This window comes from Scyliorhinus canicula, chromosome 18 (genome assembly GCF_902713615.1).
Source record: "Scyliorhinus canicula chromosome 18, sScyCan1.1, whole genome shotgun sequence".
Classification (NCBI taxonomy): domain Eukaryota; kingdom Metazoa; phylum Chordata; class Chondrichthyes; order Carcharhiniformes; family Scyliorhinidae; genus Scyliorhinus; species Scyliorhinus canicula.
The window spans coordinates 123,051,513-123,070,507 of NC_052163.1; the positions used below are offsets into that span (position 1 = coordinate 123,051,513).

Here is an 18,995-nt window from a genome sequence, read left to right on the forward strand (position 1 = left end):
TTGAATCAAAAGGTGGAGCAATGATGTAAATAAACTCAATGCAATTCCAACATTTTAATTGTTTTTATTGCTGACCAGTTAAATAAATGTTTAGAAAAAAGGATTGCACAATCCTGAAAGCTAACTTGTCACCTTCAAAATAAATCATTTGTCTTCATATGAGCAAACATTTACAGCTAAGGCACCCTCCGCAAAAAACAGAAGTGGAAAAAAAAAGATTGAAAACAAATCTAATATGTCAAAGCTGTTTATTCTTTGCACTTTCCCCTTTTTGCCATCTTTCATGGTGACTTCTGTGCAAAAGAAAATGAATGATTCCACTGCACTGCCAGAGCATAACATGGGTATGTGGCTACCAACAAAGGAAAGAATGATCAGGAGAATTATGCAATAAAATCTGCAACACTTAAATTGCTAATTCCTAACTAGCAATAAATCTCTTTCATACTTTCACAACAAATTGTCATGGGGCTGCTTCATCTGTGGCAGGTGAACAGAAAACATTTGATTTTGTGCAATTTATTCTATAAAGTTGGTTATCTCTGCCAGTGAATTTGGAAAGCAGCGTCTCCATCCCTATTAGACTGTTTTCCTGTAAACTATATATCTGAAGAATTAACCGATGGATTTCAACAAAACTTGGTACACAGATAGAATCACAGAATCCCTACAGTACAGAAGGAGGCATTTTGCACATCGAGTCTGCACCGACCCTCTGAAAGAGCACTCTACCTAGGCCCACTCCCTTGCCCTATCCTCGTATCCCTGTTATCCCCATCTAACCATTGGACACTAAGGGGCAATTTAGCACGACCAATCTACCTAACCTACACATCTTTGGACTCTGGGAGGAATGTGCAAACTTCACATGGACAGTGACCCAGAGCCGGGATCGAACCTGGGACCTCGGCGCCGTGAACAGTGAGCAGTGCTAACACACTGGGCCACCGCGCTGCCCTCGAGCAGAGTTTTCTGAGCAGTTTGTTAGATGTGGCTTGGCCTAAAGCCTCCTCAGTGAAATCGAAACTCCGAATAAAATATTTATTTTTCAGCATTGTAGTTATCGGGCACCAATAAGGCAGGGGAAAAGATTCAAGGAAGAGCCATGTAATCGTAATCCCGTTGAATTAATGCAGCTGGTGGAGGATTGCACTCTATTTAGTGCCCTATTCAGGTGTCTGTAAATTGAATCATAAACTATTTTCCCCTCTCGCAAACTCCATATTTCTGTTCATCCTTCGCTTCTTTAGATCCTTTACATGTTTAGATTTCTTAATGATCAGAGTGGGCATAGTATTCGAGATATGTTCTAATCGGAGAAATATAAAGTTTAATCATTGCCAGTTCTGGCATGTTTAACAGTAGTTCAACATCCCATTGCATTTGATGAAAGGTTACCAACTCAAAATATTAACACTGTTCTCTGTCTTCATGTCTTCAGATGCTTCCTGATCTGCTGAATATTTCTAGCATTTTCTGTTTTTCTATCCTATTAGCCTTGTTAATGACTCCTCTGAATTTATTTGGCATGCTTAGAGTTGAAGAGAGTTTAGGAGGATGGGTATACGAACTTCCTAGCTCTTATCTGGAGGAGGGAGGTGGCTGTGCAATATATCAATGGCAGGTCTTCATTCTGGAGCTCCAGCCTCCTCCCCCACTCCCCTCCCCCACCAGGTGTGTCACCTGCCGCTGGCGGCCGTTAACCTGGAGCGCACCTGTCGATGACGTCACCCGCGGCCGGCCGTTGAGCTCGAGCACACCTGGCAGGTGACGTCATCCTCTAACGGTCGAGCCCGAGCGCGGCGGTGGTTGGCTGACGCTCTTTGCCCTGTCCCTCCCCTCTCCCCCCGCCGCGACGGCCGGCCACTGGATTCGGAGCGGGGTCTCGTGCGCTGGGGGCGGGGACTCGGGCTCTGGGGGCGGGGACTCGAGCACTGAGGGCGGGGACTCGGGCTCTGGGGGCGGGGACTCGGGCTCTGGGGGCGGGGGCTCGGGTGCTCGGGGCGGGTTATCGGGCTCTAGGGGCGGGGACTCAAGCTCTGGGGGCGGAGACTCGGGCACTGGGGGCGGCGTCTCGTGCACTGGGGGCGGGGCCTCCGGCTCTGGGGGCGGGGACTCTGTGCTCGGGGCGGGGTATCGGGCTCTAGGGGCGGGGTCTCGGGCTCTGGGGGCGGGGACTCGGGCGCTGGGGGCGTGGACTCGGTGCTCGGGGCAGGGTATCGGGCCCAAGGGGCGGGAACTCGGTGCTCGGGCGGAGTACTGGGCTCTAGGGGCGGGGACTCGGGCTCTGGGGGCGGGGACTCGGGCGCTGGGGGCGGGGTCGGGTGCTCGGCCGCATTCGGCTATTTCCGCCAGCCCCGCTTTCCCACTTGAACAATAACAATCAGCGCAGGTTCCTGACTGAATTGTGATCAGCTCATCATTGCCGTCCCCCGCCCGCTTTCCCTCCCCACACTGTATGGGAATGTAATTGTGCCAATGAGTTGCCGGAAGTTTGTGTGCCGCGGCCTCGCACCGCCGGAGCGGGCTGGGCCGGCCGGCTATAAGATGAGCTAGTTGGAGGCTGAAGCTGGGATCGCAGCGAGTTCCGGTCGTTATGGTTGGCGCCCGCCAGCTGCTGGTGGCCGCGCTCTTGGCCAGTGTCCTGAGTGAGCGGGACGGCAGCAGGCGGCTCTACACCAACAGCTGGGCTGTCCACATCCCCGGCGGAGAGGCAGATGCCGGCAGGATAGCTCTCAAACACGGCTTCATCAACTTGGGACGGGTATGGCTCACTTGGTGGGATGGTCAGCGCCAGTGGGGGGAGGTTACTATTCACTAGAAACTCGACTGGACCTGTTGCCATTGACCAGAAACCCGACTGAATCCATTACCATTGACCAGAAACCCGACTGGACCCGTTACCATTGACCAGAAACCCGACTGGACCTGTTGCCGTTGACCAGAAACCTGACTGGACCCGTTATCATTGACCAGAAACCCGACTGGACCCGTTGCCGTTGACCAGAAACCCGACTGGACCCGTTGCCGTTGACCAGAAACCCGACTGGACCCGTTGCCGTTGACCAGAAACCCGACTGGACCCGTTGCCGTTGACCAGAAACCCGACTGGACCCGTTGCCGTTGACCAGAAACCCGACTGGACCCGTTGCCGTTGACCAGAAACCCGACTGGACCCGTTGCCGTTGACCAGAAACCCGACTGGACCCGTTGCCGTTGACCAGAAACCCGACTGGACCCGTTGCCGTTGACCAGAAACCCGACTGGACCCGTTGCCGTTGACCAGAAACCCGACTGGACCCGTTGCCGTTGACTTGAAACCCGACTGGACCCGTTGCCGTTGACCAGAAACCCGACTGGACCTGTTGCCGTTGACCAGAAACCCGACTGGACCCAGCCGTGTCTGAGGCTGGGAATCCTGTGGCCAGTAACCCGCCTCCTGACCCCCTCTCCAAAGCTGGTCCACCATCTACAAGGCACAAGTCGGGAGTGCGGTAGAATACCCTCCCGTCGCCTGAATGAGTGCAGCTCTAACAACGCTCAAATGGCCTGACACCTTTCCGGACAACGCAGCCCCGTTTGATTGCTACCCCTTCCACAAACATTTGCTCCCTCTGCTGTAGGAGCACAGTGGCAGCTGTGTGTGCCATCTGCAAGATGCGCTGTGGGAACTCTCCAAGCTTCTGAGACTGCACCTTCCAAGCCCATGACTGCTACCATCTGGAGGGACCAGGGTGGTGTGCACATTCCCATTCCAAGCTACCCACTATTCTGCCTTGAGATATGTTGCTGTTCCTTTACTGTCAACTGGGTCAAAATCCTGGAACTCCCTCCCTCACAGCACTGTATATGTGACTGTGGTGGTTCAAGAAGGCAGGTCATCTTCTCAGCCAATTTGGAATGGGTAATAAATGCCTGCCTAGTCGGTGACTCCTGCATCCCTTTTAATTAATTATTTTTTTAAAAGGACCTGCATATGTATTGTGCCTTTCACTGCCACAGGTTGTCCCAAAATTCTTTTACATCCAGGAAAGCACTTTCTTGCAGTGTATTCATTTTATAATGCAGGAATTATGCAACCAATTTACATACAGCAAGTGTCTGCAAACAGCAACCTGATCATATTTTGTTCAGGATGTTGGTTGGAAAAGAAATATTAGCCAGGATGCTTTGGTCGTTTATGGTTATGACTGTGACATGGTACCTGTCTTGAGTTCTTTTTTTCCTCTGTCCCTAGGCTTGGGATTGGATATGCCTTGTGTGATGCCAGGATAGTATTTTCCAACTTTCTTTGCATGAAAGTGATTTTCTGTAGATGTTTACTCCTAACTTCCTGAAAGACGAATCTCTTCTATTTACACAAAGGGATGTGGCTGCAGAATTGTTTTTGCAACAGGGATAAGCAAAGTCGAGTAAAATAAAAAAAAACTTACCTGGATAATTTTGCTAGCTGGTATACCTGACACGATCCAGCTTGACCCGAACCTCCCAATTTGAAATCTGGCACAGTCCTCTCCTGAGGTTGCTGGTTTTGACTCTTAAACGGTAATATTAAATGTTTCTGCAGCAGTTGCAAGATGATTGTGGGCACCATTTATACAATCAATTTGGAATAGATTAAATTATGTAAACAAAAACAAATTTTTTTTTTTTTAGCGTATCCAATTCTTTTTTTCCCAATTAAGGGGTAATTTAGCATAATCAGTTCACCTACACTGCGCACCTTTTTGGGTTGTGAGGGTGAGACCCATGCAGATATGGGGAGAATGTGCAAACACCACATGGACAGTGAACCGGGATTGAACCTCGGTGCTGTGAGGCAGCAATGCTATCACTGTGCTACCTGTAAATTATGTTCTTTGATGTTATTTACCGGTTTACAGCTTTGGAATAGTTATATAGATATACAATTTTTTAAAACTCTCATAAACAATAAGAAAGAGTGCAATGTAAATACATGGGAATCTATATGTATGTCCGTTTATGTGGATGTGTATCGGTAGATACTGATCTTTCTATTCCCACACTGAAACCTGTTAGTTTACGTATGTCGTTTTGTGAATAGCTCATTTTAGTTCTTTGCACAAGGTGACTGCCTAGTGGTTGTGCTGGCCCTGGCACTTAACTATTGTACATTATGAAAATATATACTTGGTGCAAGTGATGGATTTAGCCCTTCTTAAATTGGCAATGTCAACATTGTGTGGTCCATTTTCTATCCAGTCAGAATAGCTTGGGAGAATTTGCAATGACCAGTGGGATCTATTGCTGATTAGATCTCTTATTTTCCCCCTCCTTGAGCAGTGATAAAGATTCCAATATAACAGCAAGTGCTGGAAATAACAGTTTGAGTTGTCTTTAATTTTACATAAAGGTTTTTGAAGATGGACATTATTACTACTTTAAACACAAAAGAGTGTCCAAACGATCCATCAATCCACACCACGTGCGACATAGACGGCTGGAAATGGAACCCAAGGCAAGTTAATGTGGCATAGTTGTACTGTACCTAATCTAATGCTTGAATCTTCAATCTTGTGGATAGGATAGGCATATTATATTTTTGTAACATTGTTTCCTCATCCTCCTGAATTCAGGAGGAAGGTTGGAGGAGGATGGTAAGAAGAGAAAGAATGTCTAATAACTTTTCATGATGTACCTCGTGTTCGGCCAAAGATGTTTTTGACTAAAAATTTGGACATGGAGGTAGATTTTCAGCCGCAGAGAGTTTGAGAATGAATTCCAGAACTTGGGGTTTGGGTGACTGAAGGCATGATTGTTAAGTGTGGGAATGACTTTAGGCTGGAGTTTGGGGGGGGGGGGGGGGGGGGGGGGGGGGGGGAAGGTGAGGCCATAAAACAATTTTAAATTTGAGGCAATGGTTGCTGGTAGGTAATGTAAGTCAGCGAGGGCATGGCTGAATTCGACTTGGTGTGGGGAAATGGCAAGGATTAACCAACATGCTCTTGCATAGATACAGGAACTGAATGGCCTCCTTCTGTGCTGTAACTATTCTGATTCTATGACTACAACAGATCATTAGTTGTAAAGTGCTTTGGGATGTTCTGAGGCCGTGAAAAGCTTTACGGAAATACTTGTATTTCCTTTCCTCATCTCCCTACTAGAGTGGATAGTTTGTAGCTTAAACCCGGAATTCTCTGGCCCCGTTGTGGCTGGTCACGCCCTGGGCGGTTTGTCGGTCCAACGAAAAGGCCATTGACTTTCGGCAGGACCAGATGATCTGGTGGAGGGGGCAGGGCTGGAAAATCCCACCCAAAATGTTGCGTTGGTGGTAGGGGCTAAGGACCATTGATTGGCTCCAGTCTTTCCAACATTTTAGTTGGAGGCAATGTGGGCGAGGGCCAAGGATGGATCGGGGATGGCGATGATGCAGGAATGGGAGTGATTTTGATCACTATCAGTGGAACCAGATCAGTGCAGTCCCACACAGCTGGTAACTGAGGAGAGAAGGGACGTTGGAGGAGGAACTATTTTAAAGCCTGCAGCTAGAGAATGATTTGTGATAAGCTGTCTGTCATATAGGATGTTGTTTGTGACACTGGTGTGAACCAGTCCTGTGGCAGAGTAGAAGCTTTTCAGCAGTTCAAACAACAAGTTTTTAGAAAGATAGGTATTGATTTGCACTTTCAATGACTTTGGAGAGTTGAAATTATGAAGGACAAATGCATTTGGTGTTCGTCACGGTTATGGAAGTCATGCCTGGACTTCCGGTTGCGTCTATGCGGAGTTAAGCCGCACGTTCGGCAGCTCCCGCTATTTAGGGACTTTTGGGCCGATTTGAGGGCCCCATACGGCGCTGTTTTAACACATCCCGGTGGGGGAAGGTGTCTGGAGGAGCTTTCCCCACAATTTATGGTGCTCACCTGGAGTGGGACGAAGGAAGAAGCTGCAGCAGCTCCCCAAAAAAAACGGGGGTAGAAGAACAAAATGGCGGCCGGTGGGACACCCGAGGACTGGTGGAAGTGGGCGCAGGAGCAGCAGGCCTCTCTCCTGCGTTGTTTTGCGGAGGTGAAGGCTGAGTTGCTGGAATGCAACTACAAACAAGCTGCTTGGGGCCCAGGAGGTGTCTATTCAGGAGTTGCAGCAGCAGGCCGTTGAAAGGGAGGAGGAGGCCGTGGGGAAAGTGGAGTTGCACGAGGCACTGCATAAAAAGTGGGAAGACCGCTTGGATGAGCTGGACGTTCGCACGAGGCGAAAGAATTTGAGGATCCTGGGCCTGGCAGAGGTGTCGGACCTCCCGGTGTATGTGACTACGAAGCTGAACTCGTTGATGGGAGCGGGGTCTTTCCATTTGCCCCTGGAGCTTGAGGGAGCTTGATGGCCAGGAGGCCCAAGGTAAATGAGCCCCCGAGGGCGGTGCTGGTGCGGTTCCATCGATTCAGTGACCGGGAGTGTGCTGCGCTGGGCCAAGAAAGAGAGGAGCAGCAAGTGGGAGAATTCGGTAGTGAGAATCTACCAGGACTGGAGTGCGGAGGTGGCTAAGCGGCGGGCCGGGTTCAACCGAACGAAGGCGGTGCTTCATGCCAAGCAGGTCAGGTTTGGAATGTTGCAGTCTGCGTGCCTGTGGGTGACATACAAGGACCAGCACCATTACTTCGAGTACCCGGAGGAGGCGTGGGCCTTTGTACAGGAGGAGAAGCTGGACTCGAACTAGGGTCTGAGGACATACTATGGCCGTTGCTGTTTTCGCTGTTGCTGTTTTTTCAACTTTTTAAACTTCAACATGTGTATTATGTATGCTGGTTTTTTCTTTTTGCTCTGTTTACGGGTGGGTTTGTCTGTTGGGTATGGTTGTGGGGAATGTTGGGGATTTGTGTTTTATATGTTCTCTTCTGTATGGGGTTGGGGTGAAACTGGATGTTGGGGAACTGCGTTAGAAGGGTGGGGTGTGGCAGTGTGAAAGTGCGGGCTTTCCTCTGGTTTCCCGCGCTGCGGGGCGGGGGGGTGGAGTTGGCGGGGGGGTGGAGTTGGCGGTGGGGGCGGGGCCTCTACTGGTCGTCTTTCCCGCGCTGAAGCGGTGCCAAGGAGGTGTGGCAAGAGGGGGATGACCCCATGCCGGGAGGGGATGGGTGTTGGCGGGAGCTGCCGGGGTCAGCAGAAGTCAGCTGACTCGAGGAAGTACTATGGAGGGTGCGTTGCGGCTAGGAGGGGTCCTAGCCTGGGGGGGGGTTGCTGCTGGAATGACCAGGAAGGAGCTGGTGAGGGCCGGGGGGGGAAGAGGAGAGGCATTATCGCCATGGGGAACGGGTCGGGCGGGGTGTGCTGGCCTGGGGCGAACATTTGATAAGCTATGGCTATCCGGCGGGGGAGGGGGGGCGGGTTGCCCTCTGATCCGGCTGATTACCAGGATCGTGAGGGGTCTGAATGGGCCGGTTAAGAGAACCAGGGTATTTTCTCAACTGAGGGGGCTGAAGGTGGACATGGCTATGCTCCAGGAGACGCACCTGAAGGTGGCGGACCAGGTTCGTCTGAGGAAGGGGTGGGTGGGGCAGGTTTATCACTCGGGATTGGACGCGAAGAACCGGGGGGTGGCGCTCGAGGCGGCTGAGGTGGTGTCGGACAAGGAGGGCAGATATATCATGGTGAAGGGTAGGCTGCAGGGAGAGAAGGTGGTGCTGGTAAATGTATATGCCCCGAATTGGGATGATGCGGGCTTCATGAGGTGCTTGTTGGGCCGTATCCCGGACCTGGAGGCAGATCATGGGGGGGAAGATTTTAACACAGTGCTGGATCCCACACTGGACCGGTCCAGTGCAAGGACGGGTAGGAGACTGGCAGCGGCCAAAGTACTGAGGGGATACATGGACCAGATGGGAGGGGTGGGTCCCTGGAGGTTTGGGAGACCAAGAGCGCGGGAGTATTCCTTTTTCTCTCATGTCCATAGGGTTTATTCCCGGATAGACTTATTTTGTCCTGAGCAGGGGATTGATTCCGAGGGTGCAGGATGCCGAGTATTCGGCCATAGCGATTTCGGACCATGCTCCGCACCGGGTTGATCTGGAGATGGGGGAGGCGCGGGACCAGCGCCCGCTCTGGCGCCTGGATGTGGGGTGCTGGCGGATGAGGTGTGTAGGAGGGTTCGGAGAAGCATTGAGGGGTATCTGGATACCAATGATACGGGGGAGGTCCGGGTGTGGATGGTCTGGGAGGCTCTGAAAGCAGTGATCCGGGGGGAGCTGATCTCCATCCGGGCCCACAGAGAAAGGAAGGAGAGGGACGAGACTGGTGGGGGAAGCTCCTGGATGTGGACAGGAGATATGCGGAGGCACCGGAGGAAGGGTTGCTGGGGGAACGGCGCAGTTTGCAGGCCAAATTTGACTTGCTGACCATCAGAAAGTGGAGGAGGGCGCGGTATATGAGTATGGGTAGAAGGCGAGCAGGATGTTGGCGCATCAGTTCTGTAGGCGGGATGCGGCTAGGGAAATTGGTGGAGTGAAGGATGGGGGTGGAAATGTAGTGCAGAAGGGGACAGCAGTAAACGGGGTCTTTAGGGACTTTTACGAGGAACTGTACCGGTCGGAACCTCCGATGGTTAGAGGTGATGGAGAGCTTCATGAACAGGCTGTTTCCCAAGGGTTCAAGAGGGGCTGGTAGAGGGGCTGAGGGCGCCGATAGAGCTGGAGGAGCTAGTCAGGGGGATTGGACAAATGCAGTCAGGTAAGGCCCCGGGGACGGACGGGCTCCCGGTGGAATTTTACAAAAAGTATGCGGACCTGGTGGGCCCCCTGCTGGTACGAGCCTTCAACGAGGCATGGGAGGGGGGGGGGCTTTGCCCCCGACGATGTCGCGGGCACTGATCTCTTTGATCCTAAAGTGGGATAAGGACCCCTTGCAGTGTGGATCATACAGGCCTATCTCGCTCCTCAATTTAGACGCTAAGTTGCGGGCGAAGTTCCTGGCCACCAGGATAGAGGATGTGTGCCAGAGGTGATACACGAAGATCAGACGGGATTTGTCAAGGGGCGGCAGCTCAACACGAATGTGCGGAGACTGCTAAATGTTATCATGATGCCGGCAGTGGAGGGGGAGGCGGCGATAGTGGTGGCGCTGGACGCAGAGAAAGTGTTTGATAGAGTTGAGTGGGGATACCTGTGGGAGGTGGCTGGAGCGGTTTGGATTTGGGGAGGGATTCATCAAATGGGTGAGGCTGCTCTACTCGGCTCCGATGGCGAGTGTAGTTACAAATGGAAGGAGATCTGAGTACTTTAGGCTCTATCGTGGGACTAGGCAGGGGTGCCCCCTGTCCCCCTTGCTCTTTGCACTGGCGATTGAACCTCTGGCTATGGTGTTGAGGGAGTCGGAGAGATGGAGGGGTTTGGTGCGGGGTGGGGAGGAACACCGGGTATCGCTGTATGCGGACGACCTGCTGTTGTATGTGGCGGACCCAGAGAGGGGAATGCCGGGGGTGATGGAGCTGTTAGTGGAATTTGGGGGCTTCTCGGGCTATAAGCTAAATTTAGGAAAGAGCGAGGTATTTGTAGTGCACCCGGGAGATCGAGAGGAGGGAATTGGGAGGCTTCCTTTTAGGAGGGCAGTGAAGAGTTTCAGGTACCTGGGGGTGCAGGTGGCTAGGAGTTGGGGGACTCTCCATAAGCTTAACTTCACCAGACTAGTGGACCAGATGGAGGAGGAATTTAAAAGGTGGGACATGGTGCCGCTGTCGTTGGCGGGCAGAGTGCAGTCCGTCAAAATGACGGTTCTCCCGAGGTTCTTGTTCCTCTTCCAGTGTTTGCCCATCTTTATCCCTAGGGCCTTTTTTAAAAGGGTGACCAGCAGCATCATGGGCTTTGTTTGGGCGCATGGCACCCCGAGGGTGAAGAGGATCTTTTTGGAATGGGGTAGAGATAGGGGGGGGGCTGGCGTTGTCCAATCTCTCGGGGTACTACTGGGCGGCCAATGTGTCGATGGTGCGCACGTGGTTGATGGAGGGGGCAGCATGGAAACTGATGGAGAGAGCGTCCTGTGGGGATACGAGCCTGGGGGCCCTGGTAACGGCGCCGTGGCCGCTCCCTCCCACGAGGTATACCACGAGTCCAGTGGTAGCGGCTACCCTCAAGATTTGGGGGCAGTGGAGGCGACATAGGGGAGAAGTGGGGTGCTCAATGGAGGCTCCGTTGAGGGGGAACCATAGGTTCGTCCCGGGGAACATGGATGGGGGATTTCAGGGTTGGTACAGAGCGGGCATCAGACAGCTGAGGGACCTGTTTATCGATGGGAGGTTTGCGAGCCTGGGGGAGTTGGAGGAGAAATTTGGGCTCCCCCCGGGAAACATGTTTAGATATCTGCAAGTAAAGGCATTTGCTAGACGGCAGGTGGAGGGATTCCCTGCGCTTCCCGTGAGGGACAGGGTGCTTTCAGGGGTCTGGGTCGGAGAGGGGAAGATATCCGATATCTACAAGGTTATGCAGGAGGTGGAAGAGGCGTCAGTAGAGGAGATGAAAACTAAGTGGGAGGGGGAACTGGGGGACCAGATCTAAGACGGAACATGGGCTGATGCCCTGGAGAGGGTAAATTCTTCCTCCTCGTGTGCGCGGCTTAGCCTCATTCAATTCAAGGTGCTGCATAGGGCCCACATGACTGGGCAGAGGATGAGTAGATTCTTTGGGGGTGAAGATAGGTGTGTCCGGTGCTCGGGGAGTCCAGCGAACCATGCCCATATGTTCTGGGCATGCTCGGCATTGGAGGAGTTCTGGAAGGGGGTGGCGAGGACGGTGTCAAGGGTGGTGGGATCCAGGGTCAAGCCAGGATGGGGACTCGCGATTTTTGGGGTTGGGGTGGAGGCGGGAGTGCAGGAGGCGAAAGAGGCCGGTGTGCTGGCTTTTGCGTCCCTAGTAGCCCGGCGAAGGATTTTGCTACAATGGAAGGATGCGAGGCCCCCCGAGTGTGGAGACCTGGATCAATGACATGGCGGGTTTTATTAGACTAGAGAAGGTCAAATTCGCCCTAAGAGGATCGGTACAAGGATTCTTCAGGCGGTGGCAACCTTTTCTCGACTTTCTGGCTCAACGATAGGGTACAGGGACAGTAGCAGCAGCAACCCGGGGGGACGGGGGGGACGAGGACGAGGACTATGTTTATTTATTTTATTTAAATTTGATTTATTTAATTTTAATTTATGGTTAAGTTCTCTTGTTGGGGGTGGGGGGGATGGGATACATGTGTTGATACAGTTTGGGGGGTGTTATGGGGTAGTTTGTTGCATATTATTGTTTGTTGTTATATTTTTTTATATATTTTCTGTAAAAAATTCCAATAAAAATTATTAAAAAAAAAAAAATGGAAGTCATGCCTGATTTCGCTAACATTTTAAAAAGTAACTATTGAAGGATTTATTAGACATTTATTGCCTCTAGTTCTACTTTTTGAACTGTTTTGACTATTTTAAACTTCAGCCTCTGAACTTATGCAACTGTCTTATTGTTTAGGTGAAATGGCTGGAACAGCAGGTAGTAAAACGGCGACAGAAGCGAGCATTTTCTGTTCCTTCAGATCCTTTATATTATAAGCAGTGGTACTTGGTAAGTACAAGTCCTTTGGGGTATCACTTACTTGACATTCACTGACATTACCATCACTGAATCCACCATTATCTTGGGGGTTACTATTGACCAGAAACACTTTTTTTTTTTTTTTTTCTCCCCCCCCCCCCCCCCACACCAAACCCACAATTGCTAGCACCTAGAAGGACAAGAGCCGCAGATGTCTGGGAATGCCATAACCTGTAGGTTCCCCTTCAAGTCTCTCATCATCCTGACTTGGAAATATATCGCTGTTGCTGAGTCAAAATCCTGGAATTCTCTCCTTATCAACATTGTGGATGTACCTACACCTCGGGCACTGCAGGTTCAAGAAGGCAGCTTTCCACCTACTCCTGATGGGCAATAAATGCTGGGCTAGCCAGTGCCGCCCACATCTCTTAAGTTAATAAAGAAAGATTTGAATCTCTGATCCAGTCAAAAGTGAAAGATATGCAGAGAGCAATTATTTTCTTATGCTTCCAAAGCTATGAAAAGGTTATTTAGAAAAAAAAAATTGCCAAACCAGTTATTTATTGCCATTGTTTATTGCCATTGTTTTGAGTGTTGATTGTGCCACACCCTGTTATTAGTCCTTTCAGTACCTATACTTGTCCCTAGGTGTTTTACTCTTGCAGCCTTTGTCCCCACACGCCCTCAGAATGTCATCTATCTCACATGGTCATAGGAAACCTTCCTGTTAAGCAATTTGTTTGGAGATTTTGGGCGTGATCTACCCAAATGGGGACAGAGTCCTGTTGTACAGGATTCGGGGCGCTCAGAGCGCCGGGAAGCGCCCTGCTATGTAACGTCCATCCGGGTAGATACAGGGACTCGGTGGGCAACTCCTTGATGAGGCCGCACTCTCCATTTCCTGCACTGAGAAGCTCTACTTGCCAGAACTCCTCAGTGCAGTGAGAGATAGGGATGCCATTTTTAAATGGCGTCCTAGCTCCTGAATTCTTTCTCTTTCTCCCAGCCCAATCACTGCCATGCAAAATATGTCACCATGGCACTTCCAGCTTGGCATTTTGGCAGTGCCAGGGTACCACCCTGCCCAGAGGACATGCATCTGGGGGCCTCCGATCGCCTGGGGGACCCCCATGATTGCAGTTCTGTCTGGTCTGGTCCCCGTTTATGGTTACCTTGGGGAACTGCATATTAAAGTGAGACGATCTGACTCGCTCTAATATGCAGTTTTACCAAAAGGTGATCCCGTCCACCATGGGCAGGATTCACATTGGCGATGTCTCGCATGATTGTGACAGATTTTGCAACGTAGCGAGCCCAGTAGATCCTGGGAGTGGGATTTATTGCGGCGCATTGACTTTCAATAGCAACATGGCTGGTAGATCACACTTTTTTTTCTTTTTTTAAAAAATAATTTTTATTGGAATTTTTTACAGAAAATATAAAAATATAGCAACAAGCAGTAATATGCAACTAACAGCCCCATAACGCCCACAATTTTCCCCAAACCGTAACATCACATGTATCACAACCCCCCCCCCCCCCCCCCCCCCCCCCCAAACAAGAGAACTTAACCATAAATTAAATAAATCAAATTTAAATAAAATAAGCAAACATAATCAACGTTCCACCCCCCCCCCCCCCCCGGGTTGCTGCTGCTACTGTCCCAATACCCTATCGTTGAGCCAGAAAGTCGAGGAAAGGTTGCCACCGTTTAAAGAACCCTTGCACCGATCCTCTCAGGGCGAATATGACCTTAATGAAGCCCGCCATGTCATTGATCCAGGTCTCCATGCTTGGGGGCCTCGCGTCCTTCCATTGTAGCAAAATCTTTCGCCGGGCTACTAGACGCAAAGGCCAGCACACCGGCCTCTTTCACCTCCTGCACTCCCGGCTCTACCCCAACCCCAAAGATCGCGAGTCCCCATCCTGGCTTGACCCTGGAACCCACCACCCTTGACACCGTCCTCGCCACCCCTTTCTAGAACTCCTTCAATGCCGGGCTTATCGCCCGAGAAGCCCCCCAAATTCTGCTAACAGCTCCATCACCCCCGGCATTCCCCCCTCTGGGTCCGCCACATATAACAGCAGGTTGTCCGCATACAGCGATACCTGGTGCTCCTCCCCACCCCGCACCAGACCCCTCCATTTCCCTGACTCCTTCAACGCCATGGCCAGCGGTTCAATCGCCAGTGCAAAGAGCAGGGGGGACAGGGGACACCCCTGCCTGGTCCCACGATAGAGCCTAAAATACTCCGATCTCCTTCCATTTGTGACTACACTCGCCATCGGCGCCGCGTAAAGCAGCCTCATCCATTTGATGAATCCCTCCCCAAATCCAAACCTCTCCAGCACCTCCCACAGGTACCCCCACTCAACTCCATCAAACGCTTTCTCTGCGTCCAGCGCCACCACTATCTCCACCTCCCCCTCCACTGCCGGCATCATGATAACATTGAGCAGTCTCCGCACATTCGTGTTGAGCTGCCGCCCCTTGACAAATCCTGTCTGATCTTCATGAATTACCTCTGGCACACAATCCTCTATCCTGGTAGCCAGGATCTTCGCCAGCAACTTAGCGTCTACGTTGGGGAGCGAGATAGGCCTATATGATCCGAACTGCAAGGGGTCCTTATCCCGTTTTAGGATCAAAGAGATCAGTGCCTGCGACATTGTCGGGGGCAAAGCCCCCCCTCCCACGCCTCATTGAAAGTTTGCACCAGCAGGGGACCCACCAGGTCCGCATATTTTTGTAAATTTCTGCCGGGAACCCGTCCGTCCCCGGGGCCTTACCTGACTGCATTTGCCCGATCCCCCTGACTAGCTCCTCCAACTCTATCAGCGCCCCCAGCCCCTCTACCAGCCTCTCTTGAACCCTTGGGAAACATAGCCTGTTCATGAAGCTCTCCATCCCCTCCCTCCCCCTCGGAGGTTCCGACCGGTACAATCCCTCGTAAAAGTCCCTAAAGACCCCGTTTATTTCTGTCCCCTTCTGCACTACATTTCCACCCCCATCCTTCACTCCCCCAATTTCCCAACATCCTGCTCACCTTATCTCCATACTCGTATCCTGCGCCCTCCTCCACTGTGTCTCCGCCTTTCTGGTGGCCAACAAGTCAAAATTGGCCTGCAACCTGCGCCGTTCCCCCAGCAATCCTTCTTCCGGTGCCTCCGCATATCTCCTGTCTACCTCCAGAAGCTCTCCCACCAGTCTCTCCCTCTCCTTCCTCTCCCTCCTTTCCCTGTGGGCCCGGATGGAGATCAGCTCCCCCCGGATCACTGCTTTCAGAGCCTCCAAGACCATCCCCACCTGGACCTCCCCCGTATCATTGGTATCCAGATACCCCTCAATGCTTCTCCGAACCCTCTTACACACCACCTCCTCCGCCAGCGTCCCGCGCCTCCCCCATCTCCAGATCAACCCAGTGCGGGGCATGGTCCGAAATCGCTATGGCCGAGTACTCGGCATCCTGCACCTTCGGAATCAATCCCCTGCTCAGGACAAAAAAAGTCTATCCGGGAATAAACCCTATGGACGTGAGAGAAAAAGGAATACCCCCGCGCTCTTGGCCTCCCAAACCTCCAGGGATCCACCCCTCCCATCTGGTCCATGTATCCCCTCAGCACTTTGGCCGCCGCCGGTCTCCTACCCGTCCTTGAACTGGACCGGTCCAGTGTGGGATCCAGCACTGTTAAAATCTCCCCCCATGATCAGGCCCCCTGCTTCCAGGTCCGGGATGCGGCCCAACAATCGCCTCATGAAGCCAGCATCATCCCAATTCAGGGCATATATGTTCACCAGCACCACCTTCTCTCCCTGCAGCCTACCCCTCACCATGATATATCTGCCCTCCTTGTCTGACACCATCTCAGCCGCCTCAAACGCCACCCTCTTCCCCACTAGAATCGCTACCCCCCCGGTTCTTCGCGTCCAATCCTGAATGATAAACCTGCCCCACCCACCCCTTCCTCAGACGGACCTGGTCCGCCACCTTCAGGTGGGTCTCCTGGAGCATAGCCACGTCCGCCTTAGATGGGAGAACACCCTGGTTCTCTTAACCGACCCATTCAGCCCCCTCACATTCCAGGTAATCAGCCGGATCAGAGGGCAACCCGCCCCTCCCCTCCTCCGCCAACTAGCCATAGCTTGGCAGATGTTCGCCCCAGGCCAGCACACCCCGTTCCCCATGGCGATAGCGCCTCTCCTCTTCCCCCCTTCCCCGGCCCCCATCAGCTCCTTCCTAGTCATTGCAGCAGCAACCCGGTATTCCCCCCCCCCCCAAGGCTAGGACTTCTCCTAGCCGCGACGCACCCTCCATGGTACTTCCGTGAGTCAGCTGACTTCTGCTGACCCCGGCAGCTCCCGCCAAAACCTATCCCATCCTGGCATGGGGGTCATCACCCTCTTGCCACACCTCCTTGGCATTGCTGCAGCGTGTGAAAGAAGACCCGTAGAGGCCCCTCCCCCACCGCAAGCTCCACCCCCCCGCCCCGCAGCGCGGGAAACCAGAGGAAAGCCCTCTGCCATACCCCACCCTTCTGACGCAGTTCCCCAAAATCCAGTTTCCCCTCAATCCCCAGCCCCGTACAGAAGAGAACATATAGAACACAAACCCCCAACACTCCCCACCTAACCCACAACCATGCCCAACAAACAAACCCACCCGCAAACAGAAAACCAGCGTACATAACACACATGTCGAAGTTAAAAAAAGTTGAAACAGTTGGAACAAAACAGCCAGAGCGGAAACAACGCCGGCCAAAGTATGTCCCCAGGCCCTAGTTCGAGTCCAGCTTCTCTGCCTGTACAAAGGCCCATGCCTCCTCCGGGGACTCGAAGTAATGGTGCTGGTCCTTGTATGTCACCCACAGGCGCGCAGGCTGCAGCATTCCGAACCTGACCTGCTTAGCATGACGCACCGCCTTCGTCCGGTTGAACCCGGCCCGCCGCTTAGCCACCTCCGCACTCCAGTCCTGGTAGATTCGCACAACTGAATTCTCCCACTTGCTGCTCCTCTCTTTCTTGGCCCAGCGCAGCACACACTCCCGGTCACTAAACCGATGGAACCGCACCAGCACCGCCCGCGGGGGCTCACCTGCCTTGGGCCTCCTGGCCATCACTCTGTGCGCTCCCTCAAGCTCCAGGGCCAAATGGAAGGACCCCGCTCCCATCAACGAGCTCAACATCGTGGTCACATACGCCGGGAGATCCGACCCCTCCAGCCCCTCCGCCAGGCCCAGGATCCTCAGATTCTTTCGCCTCGTGCGAACGTCCAGCTCCTCCAAGCGGTCCTGCCACTTTTTATGAAGTGCCTCGTGCAACTCCACTTTCCCCACGAGGACCACGGCCTCCTCTCTTTCAACGGCCTGCCGCTGCAACTCCCGAATAGACTCCTCCTGGGCCGCCTAGGTCCCAAGCAGCTTGGTCGTAGTTGCATTCATGGAGTCCAGCAGCTCAGCCTTCAGCGCAGCAAAACAACGCAGGAGAGAGACCTGTTGCTCCTGCGCCCACTTCCACCAGTCCTTGGGTGTTGCACCGGCCGCCATTTTGTTTTTCTTCCCCCGTTTTTTTGGGGGAGTTACTGCAGCCTTTTTCACCATATAGTGTGGGGCAAGTTCTTCCAGGCACCTTCCCCCACCGGGATGTGTAGAAACAGCGCCGTTTGGGGCCCTCGAAACGGCCCAAAAGTCCCTAAATAGCGGGAGCTGCCGAACGTGTGGCTTAGCTCCGCGTAGCCGCAACCGGAAGTCACACTTTTTTTTTCTTTTAACGGACCCATTTTTGCCAACCTCAGACACACCGCCTCATTTCTTCTCATGTTGGTCGCTATTCTCAATAAAAATGCCGGTAGTGGCTGTTAGGCATGATCGGGAACACTATAGCTTTGCGACCCGCACTTAAAACCTTGACCTAAACGACGTCAAGCATTAAAACAACTAAAGAGTCTGGCTCTGTGACACATTAGTCCAAACTAAACTTGTGCAGTTCACAATAGGGCTTCATTTTCTCTGCCAGTTGGAGGAGAAAATAATTGATTGTAAAGTGCCAACAGATATGAAATCAATCCCAGTATCTAATAGTATCTCATGTAAGTACTACTCCACCCACATGTGACGACAAGAGGCAGCTGTCTAACTTAGTAAAAGTTGACCCAAGTGCTTGGTTGATATCTGTTGATTTTCTGGGATCTTGGTACCAAGTAACGTGATTGTTCGCCATGCTTAGATTTAGTGTCATGTGGACCAAGGTACTGTGATAAAGTATTGTTCTGTGTACGATTCATACATAGTTCCATACATAAAAACATAGGACATATTATAATACACAATGTAAAATAAATGGCCATAGATATCGGGTGAAGCATATGGAGTACAGTGCTACAACAGTAGAGAAGATGCATGGAGAGATCAGTTCAGTCCGTTAGAGGTTCATTCAGAAGTCTGGTAATAGCGGGGAAGAAGCTGTTTTTGAATGTTCGTGTTCTCAGA

At 52.1% G+C, this 18,995-nt stretch overlaps 1 protein-coding gene across 6 annotated transcripts in view; it reads left to right on the forward strand.

The window, feature by feature from the left end:
* Positions 1 to 2,300: 2,300 nt before the first annotated feature.
* The window catches only part of LOC119953152 (furin-like), a 65,166-nt gene continuing 48,471 nt past the window's right edge, over positions 2,301 to 18,995 (forward strand). For 5 of the 6 annotated variants that reach the window (XR_005457971.1, XM_038777058.1, XM_038777059.1 and 2 more), the window contains exons 1-3: positions 2,301 to 2,764; positions 5,375 to 5,479; positions 12,447 to 12,539. Coding sequence is in view for 5 of the 6 variants with exons in the window: in XM_038777058.1 (XP_038632986.1) it covers positions 2,597 to 2,764; positions 5,375 to 5,479; positions 12,447 to 12,539 (366 nt within the window). In the remaining variant the exon portion in view is untranslated. Of the gene's footprint in view, positions 2,765 to 4,237; positions 4,546 to 5,374; positions 5,480 to 12,446; positions 12,540 to 18,995 lie in introns of all 6 variants that reach the window. The other variant, XM_038777062.1, reaches the window with a different exon arrangement.